At 41.7% G+C, this 26,454-nt stretch overlaps 1 protein-coding gene across 6 annotated transcripts in view; it reads left to right on the forward strand.

Moving 5' to 3' along the window:
• ripor2 (RHO family interacting cell polarization regulator 2) overlaps positions 1 to 26,454 on the forward strand; it is a 67,566-nt gene that overhangs the window by 29,543 nt on the left and 11,569 nt on the right. For all 6 annotated transcript variants that reach the window (XM_006787855.3, XM_087835063.1, XM_006787854.3 and 3 more), the window contains exons 2-6: positions 14,739 to 14,859; positions 19,020 to 19,175; positions 19,982 to 20,060; positions 20,379 to 20,402; positions 20,612 to 20,665. In XM_006787855.3, the coding sequence (XP_006787918.2) occupies positions 14,739 to 14,859; positions 19,020 to 19,175; positions 19,982 to 20,060; positions 20,379 to 20,402; positions 20,612 to 20,665 (434 nt within the window). The remainder of the gene's footprint in view (positions 1 to 14,738; positions 14,860 to 19,019; positions 19,176 to 19,981; positions 20,061 to 20,378; positions 20,403 to 20,611; positions 20,666 to 26,454) is intronic.

Genomic DNA, 26,454 nt, shown 5'->3' on the forward strand with positions numbered 1-26,454 from the left:
TCACCTCACAGCTGACACAGTGGCAAACCCTGTCGCTGATTGGCTGATTCACACATGGCTGTGCGATACTCTGAGATCGTGTTACCACAGCAGCTGCCAGCGGTGAAAACATTGTTGTCTTTTCCCACTGAAAATAACAAATGGAGCTGAAATAAGCTGAATAATCCTGTTTTGCATGGTAACTGCATTCCAGCGCTGCGGCATAGGTGGCCACTTTCAGTCGGAGCCAGCGCATGACGGACAAATCAAAGGACGAGAGGAAGCAGGGAACGGGTTCTCATGCTGACCCGCATTCAGAGCGCACTGATATGTTAATCAAGCGTACCTTTTTATTTACATGTAGAAGAAGAAAACTTGGGGCTTAATCTTCTGCGCTGCTCCCCTCTTTTGATTTCGAGGAAAATCTTTTCGCTCTCTTGCTGTGCCGATAGATCAGTCGGCGTCATGAAGAACAAACACCTGGTTAAAACATATGTAGCCTTTTTTTTCTTTGTCAGAGCGTAGGGTGTTGTTGTTAAGACGCAGCGTTTCCTGTCCGTGCCATCTGTGTCATTTCTGACTAAGCATCACAGATGGGTGGGTTTATTAATACTCTGCAATCAAGTTAGGTGAGCTTGTATGAGCTCAGCAGCAAACGCACTGTGGATGTGCTGTTGAGGTACTTCATTTTGTTGCAGCATTCAGTGATTTTTGACTATGTGTGCAAACTAAAGGCAGAAAAACACGCATCATATGTTTGTGGTTAGGCCGCGATCTCTCAGCTGCTGCTATTTCTTTCTACTGTGCTCTTTTATGTGCGAATTATTTAAAAAAATCATCTTCTAGATCATTAATCTGGATGCATTCACTGTTAAGGCTTACAGTGATTGCACACGACCCTCCTGCTGAAATGCCTGAATGTAACCTTAGGCCCGACACGCCTCAGTTAATCTGGTCAAATTCCACTTCATATCCTGCTCTTAATTTTTCCCGTGCGCCGTGAGGACCCTGATGGTTTATAATTGGAGTGGAGTGGCCAAATTCGCATCTTACTGATTTTTTTGGGCAGACTTTGACGCGCATACTGGTGTCTGAAGCGGCGCAGGTGTCTTTAAATGTTGTGAAAAGGTGGAGAGAAATGATCTTTGACTTTTCTGACAGATATAAATAAATCTATTAATAACTGATTAGTTCACACGTCGATAAATCGGGAATAGATCGGGTCGATACTGACTTAAAATACCTGCCAGTGCTGTGTTTCCGTGGTGAGTTTATCTGCTGCATCATTTCTGACCTATCTGGACTTTCATGTGATAGAGCTGACATTGGCCTCCCCCCTCGCTCTAAAACTCTCTCTCTCTCTCTCTCTCTCACACACACACACACACACACACACACACACACACACACACACACACACACACACACACACACACACACACAGAGGCCACCACAGTACCGTCACGTCCTGTCTGCACTGCATCCAGTTCCCAGTCTTTCCCACAATAAAGCATTTGACTGCATCAGATGACTGAGTCGACTCTCAGCTGATTCTTTTTTATTATTTATAAGGTCTAGATCTGTTCAGTGATGACCTGGTAAAGCTTTTTTCTTCCCCCCCCCCCCCCCCCCCCCCCCTTTTTTTTTAAGTAAATCCATCACCATGGGAGGATGACTAAGATCAGTCTGACTAATTAGGTCAGGATTTCAGGCAGAGAGACTATTTTTGGTCAGAAGAAGTGATACGAGTAAAGAGAAGTCAGTCTTTCTTATTGAGAAGGGAAGCATCGGTTTATACGTTAGCACTGGCTGAAATTCACTCTCAGTGTGTGTGTGTGTTTTATAACGTCAGGTTTATGTCGGCTAAATCTTTAAAAATAGTTTGATGAAGAATCGCTGCACTTTAACATTTTCCTTTAACAAAATAAGGAATAAACAGCAAGAAAAACATGTTGTTATTGTTCCAGCATCTGTAAAAACGACTTATTTGTTGTTGTCCTGGTATAAATTTGATTTAAAAAGAATCAGTGCGAGCTATCTCCCTAATCGGAGCTCTTGTGGAAGCTTCCTGTTCAGGGCTCGCAAAATTTCAAAATCCCTGGTAGCCCTTCGGGCAGGGACTCTTCAGTCTTTGGTAGCCCAAAATAAATTTAAGTAGCCCGAATAAAAAAGAGAACAATTTTTTTGATTGATGTCAATCAAAAAATTGTTGAAACACAAATTACAACATTGTATAAAAATTACAATCATCAACTCAAATACTTGGTTCTAATTAAACAGAAATTTCTATGAACTTGTAAGAACTGTAGAACATGAATCAGTCTGTGTCAGATCCTGAATTTGAATTTTCCACTGAAGTCACGGGTTTTTGAAGTTTGCAAAGACTGCTAAATTGTGCCAGTGGTAGTTCACTCTTTGCAACATAGTACGCTGTTCTAAGCAGATTTTTCAGGTTTATTTTTAGTATGTTATTTGCAATTGGTGTTTGTTCTGGGAAAGATATTGCAGACTGAGCAATAATGCATTTCTTGCATTTCTCATGGGTTCTAACGGGGGCCTTTCTTAAAATTACTGGTCCCAGTAACAAAGGCGCTTGTCGACTCAGAAATCGTGGAAAAACCAACAACACACCCGGCAGAACATTATGTTATTTACACGGGTGCACATAAGTGGTCCGCATGTGCGCATTCGCTGTCAAAATAAAAGACGCGCACCAGATAAGAAGTTGCAACGCGCGTTTGCGTCCATATAAAAGGCACTGTTTTTGTCCGCTAGAGTGGGATTTTCACGGCACATTCCGCACCACATCTGTGTGTTCATCATTTGTTTGTAGCCAGCTCACCTCCTGCAACCACTTTTCCAAGAATACGCGCTTCTTTTGTGGTTCGGACTCCTTCTGACATTTCTTTGGAGGTGGAGGAAAACCAAAGTAATTGTTTAAAGGAGTTTGCTTCTTCAACATCTTTAAGAGTTCTAAACAAATGTCTGTCCTCCTCCAGAAAATCTTATGTACACAAACACGCGTTGCAACTTCTTATCTTGTGTGCGTTTTGTATTTTGACAGCGAATGCGCACCTGCGGACCACTTATGTGCACCCCTGGTTATTTAGCTCGTCATATTGCAGCCACAGAAATTCTTTTGTCCATGAAACCATAAAGCTGCACTTTCTTTTTGCCTTATAGTCTGATTTGTCATAACTTTTCCGTTTTGTGGTAAGCTTTTCTTTGGCTGTCCCTTCTTCACCCTGACCTGTCTTATTTGGCTCAGCAGAACTAAAATATATATCCTGCTGCTTTTACACACGCACTCACATAACGCTCAGCGATTCTCTGCGCAATCAACCTCTCACATGTTTAAGCTTGCTACGGGAGATTTCACTTGTCATGTTTGCATAGTAAGCTAACGATTGATAAGACGATGTCAGTGGAATTGGTGCGCAAATTATCGTCACTCACCAATCAGTGCTGTCGTCGCTCTCTATACACAGTTCAGCGATTGCAAAGTGAAAGCAAAAAACAAGCGCAAATTCAAACGCGATTTCAATATGTCACATACTGACAGTGGCTCACCGATGCCAATGACATAATTACCCAGCTACATTTCCGAAAGAATGCAAAAGCATTGACATACATTTTTCCTTCCTATGATAGCCCGACGGGCAGGGCAGAGATAGATTTTGGTAGCCCGACTGGAAAAATCGCTAGCCCCGGGACGTCGGGCTAGCGATTTTGCGAGCCCTGCTGTTGAATAGTCTCACTGCTCGCTCCAAACAGAAATCGATTCCCTGAACAAACTGAGTTAGTCTGTGTTTTTTTTACATGTGTGTTTGGGTGTCATGTTGAACATTTATGTTCTTTCTGGAATTTCCACCATTGCTGCCGTTCAAAGAGATAGCTGAGGGGCACATGTGAAGAGGACTCACCAGGTACCAGCATCACACACGAAGTTTTTGTTTCTTTTCTTTTCTCTGTGTGACGGATTCCTGGAATCACAGGCTGGTGACTCTGAAATGGTGTTTATGATCCTGCACATGATGGTCAGTCATAACAGCGTCGATCTCTCGTTTCAATTTCAAAGCTTTTTACAAATTCCCATTTGTCCCACAGTCGTGTTATTTACTACACCTTCCTCCTTCTTTCTGGATGTGAGGGTTTGTTTAACATGCTGGTAAGATTGGATTACACAAACTAGAGATTTATACCTGTCGTCTACAAGTTTAAATTTCTCTTATTAAAATATTTATCATCAGAAAATAAAATAATTGAATATATAAATATTCGTCTTAAGTAAACATTAACATAAAACTTTATAGGGGACCTAATATGTTAATTTCTAGGTAGCAGAATGAGTTCAGATGACTGAATCTGAAAACCATATTTAATCCATATTTATTTTGCTGGCCTCTATTTGACTGACATCTTGCAGGGCCAAGACAAGAAAATAAGACTGTCTGAATCAGTGTGAATCCTGCGCTGTGGCTCACACTGATTGCGTGCACAAACACTCATGGTCTTGACAGAATATATATGGCAGAAACTAAAGAAAAGCATAAAATATCCTTCTTTTTAAATCTGTAATAACTGTTTTTAGCCACTTAAGGGCACTTGACTGAATGCATTTGCAGTACTTTCCCTTTAACATCACTTTTCCCACTTCTATGGGAAATTTCTGGCTTTTATGTTGCTGAGTGCTCAACTGTGTTCACCAGTGAGTCTGTATGGAACTCGTTCTCCTGTTTCAGAGCAGACAGCTGTTTTGTGAGATCTTGATTGGCTAAAACATGAGACTGAGAGACTGAGCCAAAACTAAAACTTTAGATTTTGGAATCTAAACAGTGAGCTGGAGGATGTTGAAGTTCAGTGGAGGGGATTCTTACAACCAGACAGTAGTTGAACCCATTGTTAGCATAGTACGTATTGCTGTTATGCATCTCACACAGTATATAGACACAATCATTGGCATTTAAAGCAAAAATGAACATAAAACTCTTCAAACTTTCCTGTTTGAGCCCTTTTCATTTCTTGCTGGCGGGGAAAACTGAACTGAGAGTCATGCTTATTAAAAGTGTTTCATCGCCACCTCAAAAGATGACATTTTTCTACTCCACAATGTCATCTTAAAGCACTTTCCTCCCAGCTTTATAGTGAGCTTTGAGAAGCCTTTTCAGTAAAGATGAATAAAACCTTCCTCCTCGGGAGCAACGCACACTCTTTTGCAGCACTGTGGATAATGAGGCTCCCTGTTCCTGAAGTCATTTTTCCTTGTAAAAGTAGCTGTAAATGTGTAAATCCTGAATCGGGTTAAGAAGCAATATCATGAGATTTGTGCTGTGTAGTAATGTGGATTCACATCTGCATGTGCACCTCGCTCAGGTTCGTAAACATGGCTGTTCTTGTGATTATGCATCGGTGTGTTCTGCACATTTGTCAGTGTCACATATTTTACCTGCAGGGAGTTTTGGATTTAAAACCTGTTCTTTCCGAGACATTCAGTGATAAATGTTCCCTTTCATCATGAAATTAATCTTAACTAACGAATACATGCATGGAATGTACCATATTACTTATAAAGACGTGTCCACGTAGGAAGCGAGCGGCAGCAACGCCGCTGAGATTCAGCGACTGTGAATTTGAATTGACTGCCATTGATATGTGGCCTGATTGTAACCGATTGGTCCCTGGCAGATATTCCATGCTCCGGTTGCCTAGGTAACCCTTGAGCGTAGTTACAAAGTTATTTATTAGATGCAGAAAAGTTTTAGTTTTGTGATAAAGGCTCGATTTAAAAAGATGTAGAGCACTCTTTTTAATCTGCAATGTGTAGCATTTTGGGAACTTATTGGCTCATGGTAGAAACATGTTAGCTAGCAAGCACAGGTAGCAAGGTCAATTCAAAATCTGTTGTTTTTCATGTCTCATTTAATATAACAGTGATTTACAAATGACCACTGACAGATGAAGAACTTGGACATCTTGGATCAAATCCTTAATAACTCCACCATTTGCTCAAAGAGTCTTTAAGGTGTAACATCAAGGGAAGGCGAAGCAAAACTTAAATGTGGTAAACTGTTTATTTGTTCCAGGCTGTAAACACCTCTGCACCTCTGAGATGGCTAAATGTTTCAGCAGCAAAGGTTACTGCTTCATGGATGATTCAGCTGGGCTGAAGGCACACACGTGTACAATTTTGTCACATTTTACTTCCATTTCAGTGATACAGAGACACAGAGAGTCCCAAATTATACAAGGAAAGATGCTGCAACAGCTTGAAATATGGATGAAATATGAACATTTCTTTGTTAAATCATCTCTAAAGTTCAAGTTTTTTCTCAGAAGTTTGAGTCATTAAGTTGAAATTTTGAGATTCCTGAGAGTTTTACTCATTGATGGCAAAAAATGTTGGTGGAATTGATCTTCCGTATTGAAAAAGCTCATTCTTTCTGGAGAAAAATCTGATTGCTCTACTTCCCGTTTTGACTTCTTTCACTCACTGCAATGGAGAACATTGCAGTTTGTCTGGTGCACCCTCAGTACTGGAACAAGCACTCAAAATTAGGCAAAACACAGCTAACCCTGAACCTTTTTGCCTGTTCTCGATGGGCTGACATGCTCTCGCATATGTGACACAGCTGGTTTTTCATTGTGAGCAGGAAAAGAAAATCATAGATGGAAACAACATGTTTATTTTTTGGCTCTGGGTTTGCAGCCTGCAGCAAGTTTAGCCCGGCTTGGAGCTAGACCAGCAGTTACCCTCCTCACTGAACCAGTTTATACAAACCTGGACTCATGGATAACTGCACAGCTTTCAGGCACACGCTTGCAGCCTGCAGGCTGTGTTGGAACATGTTACTTCACTTCCAGTCATCGCCGATCGCTTCAGTTGGTTTTGTTTTATTTCAGCCGGACTGCTGCATCATCTTACATATTTCTGCCTTTCTGCATTGTTATCAGCACCTGCCTTTCTTGTTTTTCTAATATCTTTCTGTTTTTGTACGCACAATGAGATAAAAATAGAAGGAAATAATGACAAGCAGCACAGTCACTTTTAATGATGTATTTATGTGTTGAATGACATTGAAAGCAGCATCTTTAAAAGCTCAGGATATATCAAGAAAAACAACAACTTTTTTTCTCCAAATGCAGGTTTGGTGCTTTAAAAGCTTTGGCCCTGTAACACAAGGGTGTGTATGTGTGTGTGTCCTACTTCTTGGCAGTTGGCTCATAACTGTTGTTTTACGTAACACACTTCATCCCATTTTGTCTGCTGTTGCCATGGTGAGGCTAATTTATACAGGCATTAAGAATTAGCCCTCTCTCATTAACATGCACTGTGGTTCTGATACTGGTTTTTGCACGTAAATACACACTCGTACGCGCTCTCACACTCTGAGGGTTATTCAGAAGTTAAATGTTGATGTTTGTGAGTTTGGGTGAGACTGTTGTATAAGAGAGGACGGGGAACGGAGAACAGCGAGCACAGTGAGGGCGGGTTTTGTGCAGTTTACAACAAATGAGCACAGCGCGAGCAAGTGCTGTGATTATTATTCAGGAACGTTTTAGATGCACGGCAGAGTTTGTTTACATGTACGACTACACCAAATATTAGATGTTTTTTACTTGATGAATCGCTGCTTATTTTTGCAGTGCCATACTTTAACACCTTGTCTCCCTTTATTTATGGTTTTACCTCATTCGTGCTCTTCATGGGGAGAGAAAAGTGCTCATGCTTCACCATTGACAGATTTGGCTGCACAGACTGAGGATGAGGGAGTCAGAGCAGAGTGAGATGAATATAAAGGGAGCAAAATAAGAGAAAGAAGAATAAGAAAGTGAGTCACACTGTCAGTGAAGAAAAGACCATTCTGGGTGAAATCACTTCAGATATCTGAGTCACTCGAGTGAAACCTCACAAACATGAATGAAGGGTGGGGGGGTTAAATGATTAAGAGGAACAGCTGCCTCACATGTTCCTGTGGAGGATGTTAGAAAACTGCTGATGCTGAAATGCAAAGGAAGGAAAGGATGAAATTGTGAAATGGTTGTGTTAAGTGTTCTTTTGTCGACTCTCGGTGGAAGACTACTACATGAAAGGCGAGGATGGATTTAAAGCTGAGTGTTTCGAAGCTAGCGCTCATTTTATTGAAAATTGATAGACTGTATATAAAAGAAGGCCTTAACCATTAGTTTCCAAAGTTCAGTTTTGAAGCTTCATTGTTGCTTCCTTTCAGTGCTTTCTAATGAAATTACGAATTCATTTTTTAAGTTAATATGTATTAATAACATGCAAAGCACAACATGAACAGGCTAAAGTTTATACAGCAGAGCTGCTGAGACCTTATATCTTCAGCTGGCCTGTCCAATCATCTGATCAGGTGTTCCACGCTCTTATTTTGAAAGCAGAGGTGATCATGCTTATGAGTTTGTATCATATGTATATATGAATCTTTTTAACTTTCATGGCATGCATTTTTAATTTCTCTTTGCTATTTGGGCTGATTGGGACCTGATGAACGTAAAAACAAAGAATCACCTGATTTTTATTTTTTTCCTAATTTTTGTTTTTGACAAAAATAAGATCCACATATGAGGACATTTGTTTTAAATTTCGATAGAACAGTGGCAGTATAATGTCCTCGTAAGTGGATATCAGGCCCTTGTAGAGCAAAATGCAGTATTTTGGTCTAGACAACTGTGGACGCCAGGTCCTAGGAGGTTAATGTGTTTTTATCCAAACTGTGAAGCACTTTATAACTTTAAAAAGTGCTTGTGGTGGAATGAAGGCACGACGGGACCACAGATCCGTGTTATGAGCCATCTTTATTTAACATTTGCATCACACCACCACAACAAACCCCTGAGTCCCCGTGTTTATAACTCGGCGGGCGTGATTAAGGATGCCGTGCAGATGCGTCCGCCCTCCCTGCATGGGACCGCAGACCACGCCCCACCACAGTGCTAAACAAAGTTTTGAAAGTAGATAAGCGACATGGAGATCTGACTGAGAAACCAAGAACTCTGAGTGCTAATGGTGGCATTTCCTCCTAATCATATCCTGCTTGAGCATCTATTTTGTTCTATTAGTGACCATAAGTCATAAAATTAACATCATGCTGTGTTAAATAAGACTTTAAACGAGCTGTTAAGATCAGAAATTTGTCAGAAAAGTGTTTACTGAGGTTAAAGATGAAGCAAGCAGTAGGTTTGGTGCTAATACGCTAATGTACGTGAACATTGCAGAGCTAACAGCAACTGCTCTCTCCAGCCACCTCTCCTTTGCTAATTGCATATTTGTAATTTGTCCAGTCTTGCCAAGGCGCAGCTAAGAGTACTGATTAATGTGATGCTTACAAGACCCTCCAAAAAAAAACCACAGTCACACAAACACACTCATGAGTGTGTTTAAGGCTGAGATGAAAGACCATTGAATGGCCTGACTGGCAGCTGTATTCAGCGTGGGTAACGCCTGGCACCAAACCAGGACGCACTGCAAGTGGGTATTGTTGTTCTCGCTCTGAAAGGCTCTTTAGACGAGATGAGCGGTGACACTAAGAGGTGCGGAGGAAAGGTTTTCATGATTCAGTGGTTGAACTCAGCCCTTTGTGTGTGTGTGTGTGTGTGTGTGAGAGAGAGAGAGAGAAACATCTATTTAAATGTTGAGGTTTTTTAAGGGGCTTGCTAATACTTTAGAAAAGTTTAGAAAATCCCAAAGCTTGGACTAGAGTGTGAACATTTATCACACTACTCACACCAGCTGTCCCCTACAAGAGAGTAAAAGCTTGATAGATTTCCTATTGCTTTGACTAATTAGCCTGTAAACCATTATTAGAGAGGAATTCAAACTGGAATATATTTAATTTGCTTAAGCTTTAACTAAAGAGTTGGACCGCTTTTGTCTTCAGAGGTGCTTTTTTCTTAATGTCATCGATCCAATAACATTCTGGAGACATTCCTCAGAGATTTCCATATTGACATGAGAGCATCACACAGCTGCTGCACATTTATCAGCTGCACATCCATGATGTGAATCTCCCGTTCCAGCACATCTCAAAGATCTCTGGAGCCCATTTCAATAGAAACCAGTGTGAATGATCTGAGCTTTGACTACACTCTGGTCATAAAGGGATGGACAAGGTCATCAAGAGTTCTCAGGTAGGCTGTGGTATTTAAATGATGCTCAGTTGGTACTAATGTGCCAAAAATGTGCCAAGAAAATATCCACACACATAAACCACCAGCAGCAGCCTGAACTTGTCGATACAAGGCTGGGTAGAGCCACGTTCTCAAGTTGTTTACTCCAAATTTTGACCCTATCCTCCTAATGTTGCCGTAGAAATCAAGACAAATCAGACCAGGGAACGTTTTTCAAATCTTCTATTCTCCAGTTCTGGTGAGTTGTAGCCTTGGTTTCGTGTTCATAGCTGACATGGGTGGCATCAAGTGTGGCCTTCTGCTGCTGTAGCCCATGTGCTTTGAGGTTCAACACACTGTACATTCAGAGATGCTCTTCTGGATACCTTGGTTGCAACAATTGTTATTTGAGTTATTGTTTCCTTCTTGTCAGCTCAAACCTGTCTGGATATTCTCCTCTGAACTCTGACATCACGAAGGTATTTTCAACCAAAGAACTGCTGCTCAATCTTCCCTTTAGATAATTCTCTATAAACCCCAGAGATGGTTTTGTGGGACAATCACAGCATATCAGGAGTTTGTGAAGTATTCAGACCAACCATGCAACGTTCCACGTCACTTAAATCACCTTTTTCCCCCATTCTGATGCTCAGTTTGAACTCCAGCGGGTGATTTTGACCGTGTCTCCATGACTGGACTGAATTGATGCCAATTAGATACTTGTATTAATGAGCAATTGAACCACTGTACTTAATGATGTGGCCAATGAGTGTATATACAGTTTCCAATCATAACATATTAAAAAGAGTCAGTTTCTCAAATTCAAGAAACTGTAAATGGCTGATCAAATAATAGTGTTGATCAGCAAATCAACTATTTGGCTCATCATCTCATCATGTAACAAACCGCTGATCTTCATTCAGCCTGTTTGTAGCAGCTGGAAAAACTCACAGTCTAGATATAGGTGTTGCAGATAATTTGCTTGATAATTAAAAGTGAGGTATTTACTTTGTTTCTGAGTTCTGAGAGCACGCAGAGACAAGGTGATTACCTTTTATAAAGCACCACATTTATCCAGCAATGTGTGGGCGAGTCCCTGAAAATGAATGTAGGACAAACACTCTTTGAGTTTCATACAGCCTCTGCCTGACAGGCAGTGTCAGAGTTTTAGCGTGCACGCCGTTGTGAAGCTGTTCTGTGTTTGAATCGTGTGAGTACTCTTATTTTACAGCAGTTTTCTCTGATGGCAGGGAGAAGTACTCCGTGTTATTCCCTTGCGTCCTCACCGTAGGCTGTGTGTACATCAGGATACTCGGGGGATAATCTGGTACCATTGTGTATGGAGTTTAGTGAGCACATCTTCTCGTTCTCCATCTTTGCTTGTCTAAATACAGTAGATCTTTCTGAAAGTGCTGTAAACAGTGTCCGGCCTGTTCTGTTATTATCCAGAGAGCATTAGGTAACTGGATGTACCATCATTTCCCTCCCACTGCTCCTCTTTTAGGAGAGTGAGTCAGAAAGTCCGCGAGACATGTACAGAAAGGCAGAAAAGTGTGTTTGTTGAACATCCAGACACCAAAATGGACCAAAAAGCTTCAGAGAATTACAGCAAATTGCAGCTCTCGTGTAACGTCTCTTCCTTTGCTGTGTTTAGGCTAGTAATGGTGATTACCGCCTCTCAGGAGAATCATATCCCGATAATGTGACCACATCACATTATCTAACAAATCTGCTTTCCAAATGTATATTTTAGACCAGAAGCATTACTCTGGGTTTTGTTTTGCACATATCAGTGCGAGTAACAGTAATGAAGTGCAGGTAAGTGGTTCTAATATCACCGATTTTTAGTACTCTTAGCTACATCAAAGTTGAGGTGTGGAGTGTCCTTGTGTCGTGACCATAGACTGTATATATAAGATGGATGTGCCGCCAGCTTCCAAGACTGAAAAGCGATGCTGCATTCTTTTAACGGCCAGCAGGGGGCAAGTCATCTGGTTTAAAAAAAAAGACTTCAAGTTGTAAAGAAGTCTATGGGGAAAAAACGTCTTTTCTCGGCTCAGTCACTGAATAAAACATTTTATAAATTATGGTCATCGTTACAGTCAGAAAGGAGGACTATCCAGGTTTTGTTTACTGGCTAATGAGTTGTAATTGACAAGTCATTATTTAAGAGCTCGCTCGTCACTTCAGGGTTCAAAACACCAAAATGGCAACATCGAGTCTTCACACTGAGACTTCACTGACCATCTTTAACACCATTTGTGCTCTTGAGAGAAATAAAACTCCTTTGGATCTGTTTTTTTTTTTTTTTTCATTGATACAGATGAAAGTGTATGTGGATTCATGCTTGTTCATTTATATATGTAGCAGCAAATAGAGAGGTGAAGATCCAGTGTCGCTTAAGGCAGAGAGAGCAACACTCGTTTTTAGTAAATGTCTTCAGTGAAGCAATGCTGTTGTTCTATGTTGCAAGAAAAGTGCCACAAATAGTTGGGTAACAAGTGAAAACAGAGAACTGAAGACTGCAACGCCCTCTTTGTTCTCCGCGCAGCTATACAGTGGTGGTGCAATACAAGCGAAGGGGGTATCTGATGTTCAGACATAGTTTCGACACCAAGACCCGAGTCCTGCTCGAAATGATAGTGCAGGGCGGAAGTATAGAGTCAGTTTATCACTGCTGTACTTATTCTTTAAAAGTTTCTGGAGGGTTCTCAGGCTCAAACTTCAAAGCAGTGAGCAAAAAAAGTCTGCAGATCATTGGTTGGAGGAGAACTGCAAAGACGTGCAATAGGAGTAGCAAGTTTTACATTACGCAGTAATTTGATCGGCTGGTAATGTAAAAATATTGATTTATACACCTTTTAGTACAATTGTGAAAATGGTTCTAGTCAGCTAGCTGCTATTAATAGTCGCAGCCGTATCTGTCTCGCTACATTATTGTTGCTTCACTGCAAAACAAGGATCTAGTCTTTCCTCGGACCGCGTGCTGGTTCTTTGTGTGGTCCTCAGTCCAAAGGAGCTGATATCAGGTTTCTAGTTTGGCCGCCTGTAGTACCACAGACAGAGGCTTAATGTGTGTGCTGCCCTGCTCGACCACCCCACACAGAAGTCCTCTGGAGAAATAAAGATGGACGGATCCAGTAGGACAAAAGTGGGGTATGATTACAAGCAGCAGCACAAATCCAGAGTTTTCTTGTCATTTGGCAAAGTTGTTTTAACTCGTACGCCCGGGGGATGGTTTGCGTCGCTTGTGAGAGGAGGGGAAACAGACGCAGAGGAGAGCTGAATACTGAGACAAGCTCCTCTGCTTGTTAGTAAAGTTTAATTTGATGTGACAAATGTGTCTGTCTGTTCTTCTCCTTCAGGCATTTCTGTATTAGGCGAGAAGCAATACAGATTAACAAGACAGATCGAGCCTCCTCTGACTCACACAAAGTTTACAGTTATCATGTTATTGTCACCAACGTTGAGATGTTGTTTGTTACTCGGGTATGTTCCAGGTTGCCGTTTGCCTTGTGATGTTGCAGAGGGCGTTAACATTAAAGCAAGGAATAGCAGCGTGTGCAGGAAAGTTCAGGAAAGCGTTGTAGTATGTGAAGATGTGTTTGCACACCTGTGGAGATGGCAGGGTATTGCTCGAGTAACACGGTGCTTTCATCTCGGTATGTGAATAGAATTTAACAAGCATGTCCTGGTATTTAAAGGACCTGATTTCAGACTCTTCTCTCATCCTATCATGATGTCTTTCTGCAACATCTATAACCTTTTCCAGCTGTTCTGACCCATGCTGACCTCTGATGCGCCAAAACAAAAGATTTCACTCTATAAAGACTTTTCCTCTATTTTCCTTTCTTTTGCTTTTTCGTGAGGAAGCTTTCCTCGGTTAATTCTTTGAACTTTTTCTAAACTGCGGTTTGAGGTTAAATGTCAGCCTGCTGCCACCGAAGCACAGCGATCTGGACAAATTCTCACACTGCTGTTTGAAACTGTGATCCGGTTATCTCAGTGGATTCCTCCTTTGGGCGCTTGATCTCTGCTACATCATTATCTGACAGCTAAATTTGGCCGTTTCGCCATCTATTTTCGGCTTGCTCCCCAAGTGCCCACGTGAATCATGTTGCACTCCACATCTCCGGCTTAAGGAGAGGCTGCTGCTGCTGGTAAATATAGGCACAGTGATTTTAAAAAAGGAAGAAAAAGCCTTAACTACAGAAGTGGAAGACAAGACACGTCAAACACTGGGCTGTCTGTGGAATTAATAAGTCAAATGTGGTGATTAGAAGGCAAAAATGGCCCATTGAAGCAGGTGTGTGGTGTATGTAGTGACTTCTGCGTGACGTTAAACAGCTGTCAGTCTGATGAATTGCTTATTGTCACACATTTGAAGTGACAGATGTCATGATTTGTGACACATACCTGAGGAATAACAGTAACGGTTGAGGTATGTGACAAATAAGTCAGAAGAGTTGAGGCATGTTAGCACAAGCTCCGAGTGCTGCTCGCGCATGTAAAGCATCACCAACTGTGCCTTCTTTGTGCTCGCGGCACTCCAGGTAACCTCACTGTTGACGACGTTTCATGCATTACTGACCCCGATCCTAAATCCTGCACATGTTGTGCCTTTTCTGCAGGAGTGTCGTCACGAGTCCCGGAGATCATGGCGACCGGAACCCACTCCCCCGGCGGGCCAAATGGCATAATCCGGAGCCAGTCGTTTGCGGGTTTCAGCACACTACAGGAACGGCGCTCACGGTAAGCGGAACTCTGCTAAGCTGTTCAGCAATGATCAGCTGGAGTTACTTATTTCTAAAACTGAAATGAATAAAAGACTGATTTGAAAATGACACATCGTGGTGCCACTTCTGTACGTCTATGTCAGCATTTAATAAATAGGTTATAAACAGTACAAAAGTAAGTACCTCAATACGTCTAAAGCAGGGGTCCCCAACTCCAGGCCTCGAGGACCAGTGTCCTGCAGTTTTTACATGTGTCCTCGATCCAACACAGCTGATTCAAATGGCTAAATTACCTCCTCAACATGTCTTGAAGTTCTGCAGAGGCGTGGTAATGAACTAATCATTTGATTCTAGTGTGTAGACTCAGGGTGAGATCAAAAACCTGCAGGACACCGGCCCTCGAGGCCTGGAGTTGGAGACCCCTGTTCTAAAGCATCACCTGGATGTTGTTGTTAGATGTTCTAGTAAAGGAAAGTTTGAGTTTTACTGTTTATAAATTACAATAAAACAAAATAAATGAATGAAAAGATTAAGACAAACTTTACTGAGCTAAATGATTACACATGCAGATGGCACCATTCAAGAGTCTGTGATGCTGGCATCATCGACAGAGAGGGGATAACAAGGGGAATTTGACAAGTGGAAACAGAAATGCTGAAAGGGAGATTAGACCCACAAAAACAAAACTCTCTATACAGTCTCCATACTAGCGTCTATACACGGAGAAGACGTGTACATCTGTTCGCATCCATGTATGAATCATATTAGTTATCTCTTCTAAAAGACAAAACAAAAGATCTCATTCCCACAAAAGGAATACAATGACTCAGGGATATGGAGCCAGTCTTCATGGTGATCCGCGAGTCAAAGCAAGTCTTGAGACCTGTGAAAGAAGCGAATTCTTAAGCAGTGATCGTCACTCTGTCACATGATGTATTCTCGTTCATAGCCGGGGTTGGTTTCGAAAAGTTAGAGATGGATAAAGTTCTCGAGAGATAAGAGTTTCTTCTGTGTGCTTTCCTGTTTGACTCATCTGTGACGGCGCTCTCCATCATCATCACAAGACAAAGCCTGCTCACAGTCTCAGATATACCATATCTCTTATAATCTTACACTTCTGATTGTCGGTGTCTGGGCCTCTTCAGCAGTCCTGGTCCTGCTGAGAGAAGTGGCTCCTTTCTCTCTGCTCAGACAGTGAATGGAGTAATTGGTTCTAATGACTCGCTGTGTGGGCGACTGACAGCAACAGACAAGTTATCATCCTGATAATGAGCGAGGTGGAAAGCTGCACAGATATAGCTCCTGAAGCCGCTGGAGTGTGCCAGCGCCTGTGCGGGCTCCTCTGTTACTGTAATTGAGAAGGGAATTTCCATGTGTGTGTCCATGCGTGAGTTTTGTGTGCACTTCTGCGCGTTTGCATGATGGAGAATTTGCACTTTGTGCGCACAAGGATAAATTCATCATTATGCATCATTTCCTGTATGGAAGTGTTGACATGTATGCTTCTGTATATGTCCCTGCCAAGAAACCCTACTGCACCAGAGCTTGCATGACCCCACGGCTATGCAGCGCTCTCGTTCGGTGTTGCCCTACATTTGTGGCAGCTATAAGCTTCACTTGTGCCGCTGCTGGCACACAGCAAAACGCGGCACGTTCTAGCTCGTCTAGTGCTGGAATTGGTTGTCGCTGCGTCCCTGGAATGACTCTCAGATCATTTCATTAAGACTGGGGAAATGTCATTTGTCAGCTAAATCTGTAATGGTTTTAAAAGCTGAGATGTGCATGCGTGGGAGAGATGAGTGTGACCTAAAATGGATTAATGTGAGGAGAGAGAGACTCGTAAGGTGGTTCTGCCACTTAGAAAACTCTGCCCCCTTTTTTTCAGCCGCAGATATGAGGCTTAGAAATGGTAAAGTCTTACCCATGAAGACTAACTGAAAACACATTCAACTTATCAGTTTGTTCCCAAAAGCTTGTTTCAAATCAAAAGGAGGCAGTTGAGGTGGTTCGGGCATCTGGGATTCCTCCTGGATGCCACTGTGAGTGAGGTGTTCTGGTCTAATCCAAGACCCAGGAGACCCCTGAGAGATTACATGTCATACAGCTGATTTGTGAACACCTTGGTGTCACCCTTGGAAAATCTGGATGATGCAACCATGGAAAGGGAGATCTGGGCATCTTTGCTTTGACTCCTGACCTCAGTACTTGGACTTGGATAAGCGACAGATGGGTGTGTGGATGGGAGAAACCTTCCTTGGTTGCTGGAAAAATCTTTCTTAAAGGCTTCAACCTAAATGCATACAGAGGGTTGTACCTACAACCTGTCATATACGGTTATGTCCCCTATGGCAAAGGTCAATCAATTAAAAATCATACAGACTTTTCAGCCAATCAGGGCTAAGCGCTCTATCTCTAATATAATAACATCTGCCCCAGCACTCCTTTCACTCTGCTTGGTTGCAGTGAATTATCACAAAACACAAAAAGCTACCATTTGTGGCACAGTCAATCATTTGTATTACCTATACTCATCTGTTACCCCTAATATAATAACAACATGCAGTTAAGCACAATAATTACTGAGAAATAATACCAATGGGCCTCTTCTTCATCATGATTTGATTTTACAGTTTAAATGAGCGAAGAAGCTTCACATGAAGCTTCGTCTGTGTGGTTTCTCTGGCTGATGGAGGGCAGCAGCCTGTGAAGCTTTTACTGGTGATTATTTGTCTAGTTGTTCATTGTTATTAGTAGATCTAAAATGCTCACACTCAAAGCATCGCGCTTTAACATGAAAGTCAGCAAAACATCCACACAACTTGGGTTGCTGATTATTTTTACGTACGGTGGCCCTGAGAGGTCAAATGCAAAGCAACTTAAGAAAAGCAGCAAATACAAAAATGCCGCAAAAGCACACAAAGCATGTTGGAAGGGTTTCTGGGGACATGATAAAATGATCGACGGCGTGTGGAAGTGACAGAAACAAAAACATGTGACCGATCTTTGTTTTTAGGGAGAAACAGATCCAGGCAATGTGTGTTTTAGTCACATGATTAAATAAAACTGTAGACACATGTCTGCTGTTAGCCGTTTGCCAATTCGTCAATGTGTCAGCCACACGGACATCTCTGATATATCAGTTAGCTTCAAGTCCACAAAATGCAGACGTGTATAGCTTTAAACCAGGCCTTCTCCATTAGATTCGGTGCATCCAAAGTAGGAATGTTTTGAAAATGCCTCCCTTTTCAAAGATGGTCTTTTACTGCTGGATTAATCCTGGAAGGCTGCTAATATATCAAGTTCCTCCTTATGACAGTAATGACTGCGATTGTCTGATCAGTGAAAATTAAATTGAATAAGAGCATATCTACATAATAATCCACCAATGGACCCCTACTGGTGGTTTACAGAAAACTCTTCCTCCAAATGATTACCTCATGGTTTTTAAAAAATGATGTGTGGTGGTAAAAAAATGAAAGAAAGCTGAAGCTCTACACAAAGTGTCTGAGCCCATTTCACTGCCTTTTATACAAATATGACAACTCTCTGTAACTGGATCACATTTGTTCAATTCTCCCACTTGAGTCGGTCACACATTTGGTCATTTGAGGGAAGAGACTGAAGATCACTTGAATGTCGTTAATCGCCGGGAGGATAAATCTGCTTGTTTGTTTGTAAGTTCACTCCAGCAGAGGATAAACGGCAGCTATGAGTCGGGGAAGCACATGTTTGCATGTGATTGCACGCCCGCGTTAAATGCTCAGGTTAAGCTCTGAATGTATGATTGTATTTGTGTCTGAATAATATGTAGGCTAAATGCGTCGGTCACATATAAATGTGTATGCGTGTGTGTATGTACAAGTTATTTTGGTGTGAGCAGAGTCAACAAGGTCGCTGCATCTGACAGATGAGATGAACTCATGCTGTAACTGGCCCAAGGACGTGTTCAGGATGGTGTAAATAATCTAGAAATATAACTCCTTGCTTTTATTGGCAGCTGGTGGCCTGACACTTGAAGTGCTGCAGAGATCCTGTGATAAATATTAAATAAATATGATATGGAAGGTGGCGCCTTTGGGCCTGTGCGATGAGATTTAGGAAATTCTTGTGAGGCACAATCAGCAAACGGTAACTTATCCCGTGTTTGTGTGCGTGTGTTTGTCTGTGTGTGTGCAGATGTAACTCATTCATGGGGAACTCTGCAGTGCAGAAGAAGCCTCAGTCCAAGCCTAAGAAGCCCCACCTGTCAGGCCACAAGGGAGGCAGCAGCTCCAGAGAGCCACAGCCCAAGAGACTGGAGGAGGTTTACACAGCACTCAAACAAGGCCTGGAGTGAGTAACTCATCCACTTGTTCTATGTACACAATTAAGTAGTTAATATGAAGCTAATTCACTTACAGTAGACACTATGAAGTCTTCCAGAGTACCTTGAAATGCTCCATTCCTTTTTTTTCATTGGACAGCTGTGGACAAGCAGTAACTTTCCATCGATAAATGCTCCACCCAGGCTATTTTTTTTAGAGTTTCAAAATCTGTGTGCTTAATTGTAAGGAGAATGCAAAACATTAGACACTTGACACAAATTCTGAAACACAATAAGCCTTTCTATGTTTAATGCCAGACCTTTTAAAGTTAGTAAATATATAGAAGCCATATAGCAGATAGTCAGTAAGTACAATAAACATTGTGTTGTTCTTGACTACAGATTGATTCAGCAGATAGTATTACAGAAGTGCTGCTTACATTTCCCACACGGTGCATGTGTCACTCTTTCTGGCCTTAAAAAAAATGTTGATGGTTGTGTTTTTATAATGGATGGAGTCTGGTCTTGTCATGAACTGTATATAAAGAATGTTTATGCAGTGAGTTTACCTGGTATTGGGGCTTCCTGGGTAATTACCAGAAGCTTTAGTTTGTGCATTTACAGCCTGTTTGAGCTTGTTGACGTTTGCCTCTGAATGCATTAACAGACCTCTGTGGATGTTTATGTTCCACATGTATTCTTTGGTGTCATTAAGTGATTTTGTAGCGGTGAACGTAACGTTAGTGAGCGTCTGAACTTCTGCAGTCATGTTTTAATTCACTGCTAGCGACTTGTTTTATGCAAAGACTTGTGTTTCTCTGTTTCCCCTGTGAAGTGAATATCTGGAGGTTCATCAGACGGAGCTGGACAAACTCACAGGTCTGATGAAGGACATGAAGAGAAACTCCCGCTTGGTGAGAAGTTACTCTGCATTAACTTACATCGTTCCTCGTAATGTTTACAGCCTGTGAGACTCACAGCTTAAGCCAAAAATGCTTTATAAAGAAAATGAAAAATTCACATATATTACATCAATTTTTAAACGAATGAACGCACACATGGAAAATGTTTTTCATTGTTTATGCCATCGTGGCTGCCTGATGTGTGCAGACAGGAAAAACTGTTTCTTCCTGATGGCAGATGAATGTGATCTGCTCTGCGTTGGATAAGCTGTCCTACCTTTTAGTAACTCTGTAATTTCATGTGTGTGTCTGCGTGTGTTTTCTCTCCAGGGAGTGCTGTATGATCTTGACAAGGTAAGATGATGGGAGGGGAGGGGCTACTGTAACACACGCTCAAGTTTGGAGTTTATCGTGTGAATCTTATAATAACATATTTGCACAGAACATTGTATTTTCTGTACATTTTGTTGTATAATATGTAAGTCTTACCTTGTTATAATCTGTGGTGCCAACAAAAAACCAGATGAAGCGAAATTCTGAATTTTTGCGCTGTCTTTCTGCAGCAAATCAAAACTATCGAGAGGTACATGAGACGTCTGGAGTTTCATATTAGCAAGGTAAGGCTGTTCAGATTTCTTTACAGCTATATTTATTGTTTTGTCAGTCTCTAAACCAAAGAATGTATTTGAGGCGATGTATATGTGAGTCTTCGGTTGGACTATTTAATGTAAGTCCGTGGAGCATTTGATTAAGAGCTTATTTTAAGTCTGAAACCGGTATTTAAGGCCTCATCCCATCCAAGCATTCACCCAGGAAACAGAGCGCTGATGCATATTTTTACCTGTTTCTAAGTAAATGTTTGATATTTTTAAATGCATCTATTTTATTGGTTTGAAACCGTATCGGTGCGGTATTAACTGTAGCACTCAGCGAGTTGGCTGTTCAAAGGTAACACCTACCTACCATCGCATAAAAAGCTCAGAAAAATGATGTCTTGCGTTGTTTTGTTTTGCTTTTTGAGCTGTGCAAAGACTAAAGTGTGAAAGTAGCTGTTGATCATGACAGAAAGAAGCTACCTGCACAGCACTAGCATAAACACAGAAATCAGAGGAACTATTAAGGGCCCATTTTTACTATGGATTTACACACAAGAGAGAATATGATACATGTTTAGATGTTGATTCTAGGTGGAAATTGTTATCTATGGACAAAGTTTGGTTGTCATGGTCACACACAGTTTGCGTGCACTTGGTAAATCTAGTAAAAGAAAAGTGATGCAAACTGGAAACGGACAATGTTTGCCTTCAGAATGAAAGCTGTGCTTCACCACTACAGCTAAAATGTTTCAAAGTTTTACTTTGAAGGCTATTGTTGTCACACTTTTCCTGGTTTCAGCACCACTCGGAAAGTAGTTTGTGTTTGCATGCAAGTCAGCGTGTTCAATGCAAACTATGAGTGACCACAGCAATCTGCTGTCAACCAAAGCAATTGCAAAGAGATTTTTGGTGCAACACTATGTCGAGGTTTCTCATGCACGCATTGCTCAAGAGCAGCCTGCCATATTGGGTGTGATACAACCAGCGGTTGATTGCTTTGGTTGCTAGCTACAGTTGCCTGTAGTTTGTCTTATGACCAAAGGTTGCATGATGGTCGCAGACCAGTTTCTAGGGCTTGGTAAATGGTGCCTTTTTCAATACTTCCTGTATTGTCACAGCGAGCGTGATGTTAATGACACACAGTTAGTGGTGTTGCATCTACAAAATCTCAGCAGCTCTTTGTGACCAGTTTCACCTAGCAACCTCCAGCAACGACTCGCCAACCGATTAGAGAATAAACTGCTTTTTATCAACCTTTGACTCCCAGGATGTGACTGATATTTCTCAGGCCTTTGTGACTGAAGCGTAACTCTTAACAAAAGCAAACAGACAGACAGATTTCTTAAAATGTTTGTTGTTCTCACAACTTTTCTTTCCACTGGTTTCACGTTGAGTTTATTGAGTGAAGCTGCAGTTTTAGGCGTAACTTCACCTGCTTTTTTGCTGCCAGGCATTAGCTTAGCATTCCTGCTCTTCTAATCTGTTTATATATTAGCGAAGTTTCCAGCTGTTTCCATGGTTGAGGTAAAAACATCCTTTCTGAGGTTGCCAGGTAGGGATTTTTGGCCCCCTGCATCCTCTTTGTAGTCACCTCACAGGTTGCCATTTGGGGACATTAATCCCCTACAAGGTTTTGACTTTTCTTCCACATCGCCTTTTGTAGAGCTTTAATGGTCTTCCTCGCTGTGCGTCAAATCAGATGTGACAGCAGGCAATCAGAGCACACACGCCCAAACAACAGCGCAGCTCCAAAGGTAACCATGGTTACCCGGAGACAGAGCCTTTGAAGTCCTGATGAGCTGGATGGGGCCGTCTGTTGGGTGGCGTTAACCCTTTATGTTCACATGCATCTCGACTACAAAACCCACCTTCAGAACATTTGTCCCAAAAGCATACACAGGTAAACAACAACACAGCAGCGTGACTGCGATTCTGCGGGGATGAAGGCGACAGGGAATCTGGGTCAGGGCAGTTTGCAGCGAGGAGCGATTGACACGGCCCTCAAAGATGGGGGGGAAAATGAAAGGAAAACTCAGGAAGTGTATCTGCAGCTTGCTCCACTTTGACTTTGATAAGAAAGATAAAAGAAGTCGGCGCTTGTTCTGTCTTGTGACGGATGATGTTAAACAAACACGTACAGCTTAGCGTTATTCTTAAGCTCTTCTGTTCTTTCAGGCTTCATGCAAAAATAGATTTGAATGAAAGGGTAAATATTTGAAATAGCAGTGAAGTGTCTGATTTATCGTGCCATGTAAAAAACCTCAAAAGCTGAAGCGTAACTAAAATTAAGCCTAATACTCAATCAGTTTTTATTTATACTCACTATCTGACTTTGTGTAGCTTATCAGAGATAAAATAGTTTAAAGAAAAGACTCAAACTTGTGACTTGACAAATGGTTTGTCTTTATTTTTAAATGAATCAGATGCTAGTTTCTCTTCTAATTAAAAGTAATACAGTTGGTATTAAAGGGCCCAAAGTGTCCAGAGAAAACATCCTCTTGATCCATGTGATTGGCTGATTAGATACTTGGATCAACAAGCAGCTGACCAGGTGTTTCTAATGGAGTGGCCGGTGAGTTTGGAAAAGAAAAGTCATTTTCAGCCCAAACTTTCTTTAATCATCACTCACTTTCACAGAGGTGCATGTGAGAGCACAAATATCTGGTTCACTGGGCGCCATGTGTGCTGCTATCCACTGTAACAGACATGTCTGCAGGGGACTGTCACCTGCTGTGTGCTACATGTGTTCAAGGGCATCTTTGGCCAATGTCCCGACCTGATTTTTCCCGACATTGGGCAGAATGTGTGAAAATATAATGTAGAAACAACTTCAGCATCACACAGACTGACTTAAACTGTACGCATCAGTAACCATAAGTAGTAGTAGTGTACTGTAGTGATAAGGACATAAAGTCTGAGGAACGTGTGACTTGTATGATGCATTAGAAGGCTTATAACACGCTGATTATGGTCCAAACAAATCGACAGTATGTAGGACAGGGCAAACAGGAAGTATGCATTTTTTATCAGGCAGCTGATGCTGATTAGTTTTTTTTTTTTTCTATTTTTTTTTTTTTTGCACCAAAAGGGACAGATGAGGACTTCAGAGCTAAAAGCAACATATAGGATGGGGAACAATAAACTCACCTGGACTACTCCGCATGTCTTAAACACATGTACGTGATTGGTCAGTGCATGTGTAAACAAAACTGCGAGTGAAAAAAAGAGAAAGAAATGGCGTTTCAGCAGCTGAGCTACAGTAAGCGTGAACATGTTTGTCAGTGTTTTTGCTCAGGCTCAGGCGTGTCTCTTTGTGTAGGACAGCTGCCGTGAGGGATGACTTAACAATCATCCATCAGCAAGTTGTTAGATTGTGAGTCACATCAGCTCTGTTCTTTTGTTCCTGCGCTGCCTGCAGATGTCTGAGTAGTAATTGGCACACATGGAGGAAGCAGGTGGCATGATACAACCCGTATGATGTCCTGCATGGGACAGAGACTATATATATCTGTGTCTGTGTGTGTTTGGGGGAGTGGGTGTTGACCGCTGGTATCAGCAGGGCATCATTAAATAGACTGAAGGTGAGACGATCGTCTGCCAGACGTCTCCTCTTCCCCCGAGAGAGCGTGTGTGTGTTAAACACGTGCCAAATTCAATCCAGAATGAGTGCGCATGCTTTACATGTGATTATTTGTAATATAGGGCATTTTCTGCTTTCCCCACTTCCCTTGAATGCTAATCTTGCCACTGGCACGCGCGCACACACACACCCACAGCTCCCTAGAGAGCTTCATGTGTGTTTGAAGCTGTTTGGTGTGGCCCGCCTGTTTTAATCTGCTTATAATCACTGGTCCCCCGGCACAAAGTGTGTGCACGTGCGCGAGGCGCCATCTATGATCCAGAATAATGGCCATATCTTAAGAGGATTGCTGCCATATCTGAAAGATTCACTGCTAATATCTAAAACCCCACGTTTTTAAATCATACGCACTGATGATAGTGAGATAATCCTTTAAAACGTTCAGCGATTCTTAATCACAGCTGCCTTTCAAACTACCAAGCAAATGTTATTAGGAGCGTTTTAGGAAGGGATGCATTCAAAATGGTTTCAAAATGCAAAAAATTGTTATTTTACACCAAATACATAAATATGCAATATCATGCTCACTCTGAGCATAACTGATTCCCCAGTAATTCCAATAATCCCTCGGTCTCTGAGCCGTGCAGGTTATTTGTCATCGCAGCGAGCTGCAATTAGCACAGTCCAATAGAGGACTTAATTTAGAATATATTTCCATTTAATGTCTCTTAGCATCTGTAGGGAGGTGATTTAAAAAGGTTCAGATGGTCTTTACGGGCGGCCTGTTAAACAGATGTACTTTTCCTTTGATTAAAGAAGTGCTTTAAATGTTTATATTTTGTTCATATTTTATATTTTTATTTTAATTAATGTTAAAATTACTGTTACTGGCATTGGTGTAACATTTCCAAAAGATTATTTTTATTCCTGAGAAATCTGCAGATTGTTTTTCTTTGTTGATCCACAGTGGGGGAAAAAATGGATTTTTACCATTTAGGGAAGCTTCCATTAAAAGAAAATTGATGTTTTGTTTTGATTTTTTACAATTTCTTGTATATTTTGTACATTTGTCAAAATTACAACCATGTAATGTTTCAGATGTATTCTTTTTTATTATTTTTTTTATTTTAGTTATTTATTTTACGGTTCTTGAATGATACATAACCGATGGAGACAAAGGGCAGAAAGACGGGGAGATCTCCACAGGAGCTGCTATCAGGATGTATAACACATGTCTGTCTGTCTGTGTGTATGCGCGTCTAAAAGAGCATCAGCGCTTCTGCCGGGTGCAGTCCTCTCCTTCCTCCTGTGCTGAGGTTACTCTTGTTTCTTTGTGTTTTGCCTTTCATGTTTCCTCTGGGCTGAAATGTGCCCAAGGCTCAGCAATATGCTGACGGCCACCCTCTGGAGTGGAGGAGCCTGGCTGACCTTCAAAAGGACATTTCCTCGAAGGCAGCAAAGGGCTTTTTTGTAATTGGGGACAAAAATTGGCTCCATTAAGCTGATAATATGATACGGCCACTGATTGCCTCTAAAGAATGATGGCTTTTCATTAGGCAATGAATGCCTCGTTGTAGTCGTCTCTTTATTTATGTAAGGTGTAAAAAGTTTCCTTGGATCACGCACAAAAACACGTTTTGTGTTTTTCCCCTTCATCGTAAACAAAAACCGCCCGTTATTTTCTCCGAGTGCTGAGAATAACAGTTGAGGTTTGAAATTGTTTTCCAGCCGGCTCAGCTCAGCTGCTGCCGCCCCGCCACATACATCACATACCACAGACAGACAGACAGACGGGCTGGGTCCCGGTTGAGGGTGGGGGGTGGTGAAGGCTTAGTTGGTATAAGGTGGAGTGGGTGGGTTTGTGCGTATGTGTGTGTCAAAAAGAGTTACACACTCTAATATCCATCCCACCGCAAACCACTTTCATTTTTTTTTATTAGAAGCACTCCTTTGCCCACCCACCGCTTGCAAAAACACGCTCTCCATGCACATGTCAGCACGTCGGCGCGTGCAGAAAGTCTGCTCTCACAAACAGGCTGGCAGCGTTCGGCTGATGCACAAAAGATACACAAACAAACAGTTAGATAAGCTGTTGGGACGACAGGAGCCAGAATGGCCCATTTTCTCCTGCTTCTCCCTAATGAGTGCCATAAAGAGCGCGAGGCATCAATATTTCAGCGCTCTCGTCAGGCGGCCGAAGATATTTCCCTTTGATGAGGCTCACCAGAGG

This window comes from Neolamprologus brichardi, chromosome 22 (genome assembly GCF_056152115.1).
Source record: "Neolamprologus brichardi isolate AB-2024 chromosome 22, ASM5615211v1, whole genome shotgun sequence".
Lineage (NCBI taxonomy): Eukaryota > Metazoa > Chordata > Actinopteri > Cichliformes > Cichlidae > Neolamprologus > Neolamprologus brichardi.